The sequence below is a fragment of the Ixodes scapularis genome, unplaced genomic scaffold (genome assembly GCF_016920785.2).
Source record: "Ixodes scapularis isolate PalLabHiFi unplaced genomic scaffold, ASM1692078v2 PGA_scaffold2__306_contigs__length_199485367, whole genome shotgun sequence".
Classification (NCBI taxonomy): domain Eukaryota; kingdom Metazoa; phylum Arthropoda; class Arachnida; order Ixodida; family Ixodidae; genus Ixodes; species Ixodes scapularis.
The window spans coordinates 177,577,788-177,588,681 of NW_024609857.1; the positions used below are offsets into that span (position 1 = coordinate 177,577,788).

The 10,894-nt window shown below is 44.8% G+C and overlaps 1 protein-coding gene across 1 annotated transcript in view; it reads left to right on the plus strand.

The window, feature by feature from the left end:
• Nucleotides 1-8,767, plus strand: part of LOC115328082 (solute carrier family 41 member 1-like) — a 61,189-nt gene extending 52,422 nt beyond the window's left edge. The window contains exon 5 of the mRNA XM_040498534.1: nt 8,450-8,767. Within this exon, the coding sequence (XP_040354468.1) occupies nt 8,450-8,767 (318 nt within the window). The remainder of the gene's footprint in view (nt 1-8,449) is intronic.
• Nucleotides 8,768-10,894: the final 2,127 nt, after the last annotated feature.

Consider the following 10,894-nt stretch of genomic DNA (forward strand, 5'->3'; position numbering starts at 1 on the left):
AACGACTCATTGAACCTTGATTGAAGCTTTCTAACACAGAGTTTCAATATGCTTGCTTGTGGACGTGTTCATTCTGCCCTAATGGATGGCAAACATTTGTAAACGATTGGGAACCTGTCTTGCCAATGTAGTTTAGATATTACTACCTAGCGACTTTAATTCCTTGCATACACACTGATCGCTAACATTTTTCCACAGTGCTCATGATGCCACCTCAAGTTAGCCTTGTCCTGTTGAATGGTAAGTACTTTCTATTACATCTTGAGCACAAAACTACAGACTCTAATTACCTAACATTCTCTTCCAGTTTCTTCTTTGATGTTCACCTTTTAATACATATTTAATATATATTTTACTTGACTCCAGTGTTTGTCTCGTCATTTGACAGCTCCACTGCTTTTGTAACTTCATAAACAAAAGACACCAGAGCCTTGGCATTTCTAAGAAATGTGGTTCATAACGGGATTTTAACATTAAGGGTAATTGCTAATTAGGATTCCCAGTATTAGTAATCTCAAAACGTGCTAGTTGCGTTAACCAATATTTTAACCGATGCCTATCGGCTACAATGTTGGTAATCCCAATGAGCACGTGCATATTGGAGTTGACAATTTTAATATTGCAATACAATACAATGCAATACCCTTATTAGGGTAGAAATAGCCGTTTGGATCCCAACACAACACATCATTTATTGTATCTCAATTACAACTAACTATATTGTATTGGTTTTACAATTTTCATAATACGGTATATGATTGGACTTTTCAATAGGGCTGAGAGTCACGTTCTCACTGATTGGGTTCGAGTGGAACTCTGACGGAACACTCGTGTCTAATATGGCAGCAAGAAGCGAGCTTCCGGTAGGTGAAGTAAAAAATCGAACACTACGGCTTTGTTGTCTACACTCTAAAACAAAAAGCCTGTGCGTCTACTTTCCCGCACAATACTCGGAGAGCCAATCACCGCAGCTTACGGAGGCAGCTCAGCAAATGATGATGCCGAAACTAATGTTTCGACCAAAAAACGCAATCCGAGTTGTGACATTAAGCAATGCAAGCGTTACGTTTTGCATTGCTTCATCTCACAACTCGGACCGCTTTTTTTTTTAGTCTAAACATGTTTTGGCATCATCATTCGCTGAGCTTCCTCCGTAAGTTGCGGTGATTGGCTCTTCGAGTATTGTGCGGGAAAGTAGACGCACGGACTTTTTTTTTAGAGTGTAGGAGCTGTAGCTTCAATACTAGACTAAAAAGTTTTCCGTGGGCGACTGTCTGTTTATGCTGTTCCTACGAATGGGTCTTTCCTCAAACAGACCTCAAACAGACCTTTCCTCAAACCTAGCGCGTTTTACGTCCACTTCTTTTTGCGTAGCATTAAAGTGGACAGTGAGTGCATTCCAACTACACCGCTTATCTCGCACTGGCTTTGTTACCTAACGTCGAGTCAGTATCTATGCTTTGACATTTGTTTCCCGACATTTCTTTGTCCTCTCAGGGACAAAGCTCGACTCACTTTATAAAATGAACCTCATCTCCCTCGAGAATTGAATTTTATATCCTAAAGAATCGCTCAGGGTAGCGCATTCTTTGTAAAAAAAGCCGTGATAGCTGGCTGGTAGAAATCGGAGTTTTTTCCATGACACTCTTAGCGAATCATAGGCGGCGACGCGGTTCGCTGGATGCCTTGGGCGAATTAGTATAGTTGCAGACTTGTTCTTCCAAACTAAAAGCGGCTTACGTTTAGTTATGCCGAATGCCAATGCGAAAATCAATTTTACGAAAATAAAGCAGCTACAAATGGCCACTTCCAACAGAAAATACGTGTAAAGTGTTTCGGCTTGCAGTATATGAAACAGGCAAGATGTGTACCATACGATATCTTAACTTTTTTTTCTTATTACGGCGCGTATATGTGGCACCTTAAGATATACAACCTCTTTGTCCGTATATTGAACGAGGCATAAGCCTGAAAATAAAAAAGGACCGGTGCTCGTGCAAAATACACTTTTATATATGCTCACGTAGGAGCGAGGTAGTGAGCGCAAAAAAGCGACAGCAGGTCTTGAAGCATGAAAACCTTTTAACGCTACCCCTAGTCCCAACATTTTGTCCGTCCGTCCGTCCGTTTGAGCATTTTCTGCTAAATTTAGCGGGGAAAGTGACGTCACGCGGCGTCCCCGGACGTCACGTGACCTGTGCACCTCGGGGATTTTGACGGCGCGTCTCAGTTTCCCCGCTGAATTTAGCGGGAAAATTCACGTCTTACTACCAAAATACCAATCTTCACCCATTTCCTTAACACATTCCATGCATCGTAGGATTTTAAAGGGACCATGAAATGACCTTTTTACTTTTTCCAGATAACTTTTACATTAAACCGTCAATGTTCACTGAATGCCGAACAGGCATCCGTTTTCGTCTCGGTTTATTAGCTTCTGCACAAAAAATAATGAAGTATCGACTTTTTCTTTTCTCTAACTGACCGCAAAACAAGCCGTGGCGTACGCTGTTCCCGGAACCGGAAGTTCTCTCGGCAGTAGGAGAATGGAAGCGTTAGCGGCGACGATTTGGGGTGCGCCAGTAGGTTTTACTGCGCTGATGTCACCGACGTATTTTCTGAATCGGCGCCTCTCATCGCCGCATCGCAGCTGAGCGAAATTCAATGAGATATGTTGCGCTACAGCGACAGCATGGGACTAGTCCCATACACCGGTACGCCTGCTGGGAAGTGCAGCGAGTCTTCCGGTGAAGACTCCAGAAGTCAACCCAACTGTCATTGTTGGTAAAAGGCGGCCCGTGTCAGTCGTTTGCAAAGCGACGTAGATGGAAACAAATTGCCGCGGCGTTTTTCGCGGCCTCAGGGATGCAGGAGCGAGTTGACGTTAAAAAAGATACGTTTGAACTACGAGTGTCAGCAAGAGCCACGTAAATACCTGTTCACACTCGGAGCAGACGCGCGCGTTTGATGGAAGTGCTGTATTCGCACTGTTGGTAAGCGCTTCGGGACCGATCTTTTACGATTGCAACTCGATACTGACGCGACACTCGGCAAAGAAAGGTTGGACCGGCATTGCACGTATACCTCCCACGAACTGTTATAGCCCGACAGTGACGTGCAGTCTGTCAGAATAAAAATGGCATACCAATAACAAAGTGTACATACGTGTTACGAAGGTAATCCATACGGCGTTTATTTCAGCTCTATGTCACACAAAACAAGAAGATAGAATCGACGAGAGTCCCTTTTCGACGAGTATTCGTCAACACTGCCTCGGAAAACAAGGGGAAGAGATTGACTTCACCTCTTAATGTAAAATTGAGGTCAGCGATCAAACTATAATACGGGAAGGGTCCACAAGGGTAGCGCGGGCATATTCCATTCAGCACGCCAGTGGGTCGTACGCAGACGGTCTTGCGACGAAGCAACGCTGCGCCGAGTCGGAGTGCCTGCTAGGCCCATATTCTGAGCAGCTCGCTTCGTCGGAGTCGGTGGATTCGTGGCCATTGTCGCTTTTCTCGGGTGTTTGTAGATCCAGCGTTCTTGTTCGTCGTGGTCTGTTTTAAGTACTTTTTTTCTTGCTGCTTGAAGTCGGCACGCGCGAGAAGAACACGTAGAAAAATAAACGTTCAGTCAGTCAGAGTTTTGAGAGGAAGGAAATCAAAGGAAATAAACGTTCGTCGGTCGTCGCGACCCAAGTAACTGAAGTCGGCCCTGCCCTACTGCGCACGCGCAGTAGTTGCTTCGTTTACCACACGATAGATGGCGCTTGGCTCTCAGCATTATCAAATAATGGCAATTTTCGCCACACATCTCTAATTATGCTACAAAATGTGGATCTGAATATTATTTAACAAAACTTTTAGGAAACATTCGCCGGCTATTTATAGTTTACGATCGCGGTGCAGGTGAGGTAGGCTCTTACCCAATAGGCGACGTGGATTCGGCTGACGTGCTCCGTTTCTGCGGATCCATCGTAGTGAAAAGGCGAAGGAAAGAAGGCGCAAAAGAGTCCAGTTTTCTTTTAAAAGTTCTATAGCAAATAATATTTTTGGTCCCCTATTTTTGTGTTTCTGGGTTTCTTTTCACACCTTTTACGACGTGCGGTGGATGAAATTCGATTTTAAAATCATTTCATGGTCCCTTTAAAGGAAAATTTAGCTGCCAATTTTTTTTTTAATTTATTTGTTTATTTAGTCACACAATAACCTCAAAGGCCCATTCAAAGGCATTAACGGGAGTTGTTTGCGACGAAGAGATCATGGGGAACAAAAAACATACAATACGAAAACTACCATTATAAATAGAATAAGAAAATCACAAAAAGAGCAACCGGAAAAAGCAGATGTTAAAATAAAAATGCTAATTTGTCTAGTCACTGACACTTAAAAAACCACAGGGTGTGGGGAGTTTCTAGCATTTAATTCTTGCCTTGCAGCCAATCGGACTGCGCTATCAGCCGATAAGAACGCCAGAATCACGAAGCAAAGTGCCCCCCGTGAACATACTAAACCAACATTTCTTAAGCTGTCAGTGGCTGTTTATCTGTTTTTTTACAATAGAGAGAAAACGCGAGTCAGCTCAACGGAAACACAAGAACTATAGATACGTTTCAAGACTGCACAGCCAGCAAACGGACGGGACCCAGTCACTGACAGCCACTGACTGTGCATCGAATTACGATCTCTGTTGCGACCTTGTCGCCGCTATTCAGCAAGACTGCGTTCCAATCACCTCAAGCTGAGCGTGACGAAAGCGGTCCCCGTGGATGACCACTGATTTACTGAAGATGGCCAGAAGGAAGCGGACTCTTTTTTTTTAACGCTGTCCGCATGCACTGCCTTCTCCTATTCCAAGAAGCTAAGCAGCTCCAAAGGCGTCTGAAAACCGCCATTCACGTTCCATTTAACAGCTATGCACGCATCATTGCCGGAAAGATCAAGGACGATCTTCAGATTAGAGGAGTCGTTGCGAATTAAAGGGTGCCGTCAGAAAAATAAGGGGGATGTACACTCCCCTGGGGGTGTGAAGGGAAATTACTGCGCGAGTGTGTGTGTGCGCGTGGCAGAGTGTATACATTCTATAGGTATTTGTGGGAGTAACCGTACACTCTACTTTCGCCCTTCTTATTCTTTTAAAACATTTTGCGTTGCGACATTGAGTACAAACTTCAGTACATGTGTATATGTGTGCGTGTGTGTATGTGTGTTTCTCATCCTATTTTCTTGTTGTTGTTTTTTTTTCAATTTAAATCATGAGTGCAGTCTGGCAGGTGCACTCGCATACGGGTTTAACGTTTCTGCACAGCCGTGCACGCCACCCAGCATCGCACTTTGTATATGCAATGATCATTATTATTTTATTACTGGGCGATGCCATGCCATGATCTCGTGCCGTGGTGTTTCTTTATAAGGTGCTTATCTCTGTTATTGATTCCCCCCTGCTAATAAGTAGAATCTCAATACACGTACCCTGATGGCGAAATAGATTCATGAAATATTTTCTGCCTTTACGACTAGCAGACTCGGTGGCTCCAGGTGCAAAAGCGCTGGTCAACGGATCTCTAGGTAGCAGCTTGGAATCCCGGCCGTGGTGCCCGCAATCTGACGGGGGATCATTGCGGAGAACGAGATTTCGGTTGCACGTCAAAAGATCCCCGGATGGTCGAAATTAGTCCTCGGTCGTCCGCTGGGGCGTGCCAGGTGCGCTGTGTTGCTTTGGCACGTTATAAGTTATAACCCCAAATATGACTAAATTTACGACTTAGGGTCTGGCACGCCATTCACACGCAGGTAGCTTACGAATGGCAAATTAGATAATTATGACGTGTACTTCTTCATTACTAATCCTGAGGAGTTGAGAGGAGTGTATTAAAATTATTTATTTCTGCTAGTATTTTTGTTTTGCAAGATTTTTCCACGTTCGTTCCAACGGCAAAATTGTTTTGTTTTGTTTTTTAATTCGCTTTAAGAACAAAAAAACCTTCTGGCCAATGACGCCCCTCATTTTTTTGTATTTTAATTTGGATTAAGCTTGTTATACCGTCAGGTCGTGCAGGTCTAGAGAAACAGTTTATTTTCTTTATTTTTAACTCTCACTTAGAAATTCAGAAAGCTAGCATTTTTGTTTGTCTTTCGCCTCCTGTACATGCAGCCCCCCCCCCCCCCCCCCCCAAAAAAAAAAAAAAGACTTGCCAGTTATTTAAGGGCATATTGTGCATGAATTGATTGATTGATTTCCCGATTGATTGCTTGGTTGTAACGATAGTTTCAGGGAGAGTGTTCCAGCGTTTGATGGCATGAAGAGCTGGGTTACTTAAAATGGATGTTGTACCAAAGACGCGTTGATACCCTTTATTTTGTCATTTTGATGACAGCATAATCCATTACGTTGTTCTAAAAGTGATAGTGATAAACCGGATGGACCGGAGTTATGAAATAGAAAGTTTTGAAACCTATGCGGAGGGCAAGTTCGTCTGATTCTTGCGCAGGGGGTAGCGGTGACGTCAGAACGCCGAGCCCTGATTGGCTGATCGCGACCCCCTATCTGAGCGTCGTCTGCTCCGTTGCAACGTCGTCTGCTCGCAACGTCGTCTGCGTCTGCCTAATTACCTTTCCTGCGACTTTCGGAAGTGCAGAGGCCAGGTTCACGAAACGATCTTAAGCTAAAAATGTGCGTAAGACAAAACTTGAGAACAAATTCGTATTCACGAAACGAAATTTTCGTAAGTTTTGAGCAGGTTACGACGAAATCCTACGACAGCTCCGAACCTGCCTTACGCACTTCTTACGATCAAATCACCATGGCCGACAGCGTCGCGGTCGCGACGACCAACGGACGTTTATTTTACTACGTACGCTTCTCACGCGTCCCGACTTCAAGCAGCAAGAGAAAAGTAAAAAGTACTTGAAACAGACCACGAAGAACAAGAACGTTGGATCCACAAACACCCGGGAAAAGGTCCAACCGCCACGATTCCACCGACAACGACCAAGCGAGCTCGGCAGATAGGCCTAGCAGGCACTCCGACTCGGCGACCGTCTGCCCACGACCGGGTGGCGTGCTGAATGGAATATGCCCGCGCGACCCTTGTGAACCCTTCCCGTCTTATACTTTGATAACTGACCTCAATTTTAAATTAAGAGGTCAATCTCTTCCTCTTGTCATCTTGTTTTCCGAGGCAACGGTGACTCTCGCCGGTAAAAAAGCGGTGAATCTCCAACAGACGCAGGAAAGGTAAAGCAGCCATCGCTTTGACTAGCAGACGTAAAGCAGACGACGCTAACTGCGCCAACCCGCCGACGCCGTTAAAGAGTGAAGAGTCTCGCCGCAAACGAAAGGAGGGAAAAAGTATTTGGGAGGGAACTTGCGGACACTAACACGCTCACTCTCGGTTCTTAGCAAACAAACCTCGGCGCCTCGGGACACCTCGCCAGTGAGTCCTTTGACTTCCTTCTTGATGCGCGTCTGCTAGTTATTAGACAGAAACAACGTACCGCTCCAGTTATTTCGTCTGCCCTCTCTGAAAGGCGAAGTCGAGCTCGCTCGACTTCCGAAAGTCGCAGGAAAGGTAAGACAGACGCAGACGACGTTGCGAGCAGACGACGTTGCACAGGAGCAGACGACGCTCAGATAGGGGGTCGCGATCAGCCAATCAGGGCTCGGCATTCTGACGTCACCGCTACCTCCTTTCTCATGCGCAGAAGACGAAAATGAGCCCACTTGCGAGGCATATAGAAAATAAACGAGACAAGTACCCTGGAAGTCAAACATAATAATTATTAAGTTTGCTTAATGAGTGAGATGCTGACAAATACAGAGTATGAAGATTATACGAATTAAGTATTATGGTCTTGGACGACATCTAAACAAAATTAATAAAGACGTGTTGAGGTTTCAGATGCATTAAGTGTATTTTACCGGAATTGATCCGGATATTAAAAGCCGGGTTTTTCGGTTCGCGTAAATAAATTGCGGATCGCAGAAAGCTGAAACTGCGTAAACATGCGGCGCTAGATGTGGTCATAAAATCCGAAAGTTTGAGCACAGGACATTACCTAAATCGAAAATGGAAAATATTTTTTTTAAAGAGCCCATGTCCACCTAAGCCTAGCATTCATCAAACAAAAAATCTAGATTGTTGGCGCTCGTAGCTTTTCTTTTTTCCGTGAAAAATACTTGCTAGTAAGAAAGACGCCATTGTCTTCTTTTTTGCTGAGTAGTTTTAGTAGTGAAATAAATGCCAATCATCCGAGTCCGCCATTGTCTGCGCACTTACCCTAGGCGAGCATTGGACTCAAGGATTGCGTCTGCATTCGACATAGACTCTTTTCGAATTCCTCTCTTCGTGCCCGAGGAACGGCGACCGCCCATCTCGCTCGACGGACTCGCGAAAGAGGTCCCTTGTTTCGTTCTCCCCTATATACGGCCGCGGTGCACTCCCGCGCAGGTGGCGGTGCTGCTGTACTTGTGCCGGCTGCTGGTGTACGCCCTGTGGCGCTGCCGCGTCGACCCGGACAACGCGGCCATCCCCTTCCTGGCCGGCACCGGCGACTTCCTGGGCACGGGCCTGCTCACGCTCGCCTTCTTCGCGCTCGAGGCCCTCGGGGACCCCGGCGCCCACGACGAGGCCGCTTTCGACCGGCCGCCGATGGACGGCCCCCGCTGGGGCTCCATGACCAAGACCACCGTCGCGGTCAGGGGGGACAGCAAGAAACCCCGCCTCGGACCCAACGCAACCTTCTCCGGCTCAGGACGTCAACCCTGACCTCCGGCACAGTTTGGACCACCTGAGTTTTTTAATTCGCTTCTATCGAAAGTAATCGTTTATTGTGCAGTTTTCTACTCGTATATCGTAGATATCATATTTTGTCTGTGGTGTTCCGGCTGTTGCTTGCCTCAGAAATGAACATTTCGCGGTGCACTTTTAATCTACATCCGACGAATAGAACGATTTTCTTATCAACGATCGCTGAAACCATGCTTATCCAGATTTTTTCAATAAACTTCCAATTATGAAGGTAGACGTGTCGATTACGTATACGGACTCGAGTTACCTTGATTTACACGGTCCAGACTTGTACACGTCACTGAAAAATAGTAAGAAATTACATTTACAGTTACTCAAGGCTAAATTGTAATTTTTTACAATTACAATTACCCTCTCATAAAAGTAAGTGGTCGTTGCCCACAAAAGTAATCCGTCACTTTCGTGAAATTACTGTCAACAAGATTTTCCTCAACTAAGAAACACAGGGAAGAAGGTTATTCAAGTTCTTATTGTTGTTACCTTTTCCATTTATTGAACCTGAGTATTTTGAGCAACAACTGGCTCTCGAAAGTCTCGTCAGACATTTTTTGTCATTTCTTACTGAAGATGTCGACTACTACGCTGAACACCCTCTGAATTGAGGCACTGGATGGGAGTGCTATATTATGCCTCACGAATATTTAATGCTCTACGTTGAGCTTTTTCAGCAAAGCAATGGAAGTACTATTTAGCTCGAAGATAAAGCAAAGCTTTATCGTTGCAGTTGTTGCCTGATATTTGAGAGTTGCAGTAGAGTTGGTAACAGTAAGGTGAGAATTAAATAATAAATAAGGTTTGGCTCGATATTCTTCATTCTTTGGTTCTAAACAGGTGAAGCCTCGGTTAAGACGTTCGTGAATAAGAGTTTCCAATAAATATAATTAATCTGGAAAAAAAAACACCAGGACACTCATAACTGCAATTAATTATAACGTAGGTTAAAACAAGGAAGTGTTGTTGTTGTTCACGTTTTGTTTTTATTGATGCCCTCACCACCTTGATCTCAGACCATTTGTGGGAGGAGATGAGTGATGGGGATGATGTCGGATGAAAATATGTTAAAATAGATGGCGAATGCCTGCCCCCCGAATGAATTTCAGGAGGGAGTGTAAATGCACGTTTGCTGTGTGTACTTTTCTTGGTGCCGTTTAAAAACGCGCGGAGCACGGACCGACTGCAGTTTACTCCGGTGTTCTCCAGATAGACGTCCGCTGATGCCACGGGCAGTGAAGGGTGGAGTACTAAGTAAGCCACACCAAGTAAGCCTCACTCACGAGTTTCACTCTCTCCTCAAGCCCAGAATATCAAGTCTACATCAGCCACGTACCACTATATTGTATTTGTAGAAATATCTGCTTGAGATAAGCTGGCGCCCTGCTGGGGTAAAAACAGGAAGAAGAAAAAAAAGGAAGACTATTACAATTTTCGAAATGCCCGCAAAGAGCTGACTCACAAAGAGGGTGACTCACAAAAAGGGTGACTGAGATGCAGACAACCTGGCTGGAATTCAGAAATAAAGTGGGCCAACCCTAGAAGTTGGACTACAAAAGAGTAAATAGCCTTTAAAACAGGGTCAAATAACGTGAAAGGAGCAGAAAAAAATCCCATCCTGTTTTGCAAGAGATGATGCAAAGTGAGCAGCAACGAACGAGGATGCTTGTTCCAATAACACCTTCACATATTATCACGTATGTTTTAATGGATTTTAAAGTAGATGGAGCGTTGTCTGGTGTTGTGACATTATGAAAATGGTCCTTGTCACTATAACCGAGGAGGACATTGTTAATTTTTGTTTGTTCACTTACCGCCTCGAGCTTCTCGAAGAGGCATACAATCACTTGGAGTCCTCCTCTCCCCGCCTTTGATCGCAAAAAAAAAAAAGAAACAGAAAGACACTAATAACGCGGATATAACTCGCCCCCGCCCCCCCCCCCTCCCCCTTTTTTTACTTTTTGTTTGTAGAAATGCTTATTTGGATTTTTTTTTACGTTGTTGTTAAGGTGTAAAAGAAAAAAATAGAATCCGGGGCTTGGTGTTGCAAAGCAAGGCTTTGCGGAACTGAAGATGCCATGCCTCCTTTTGCGC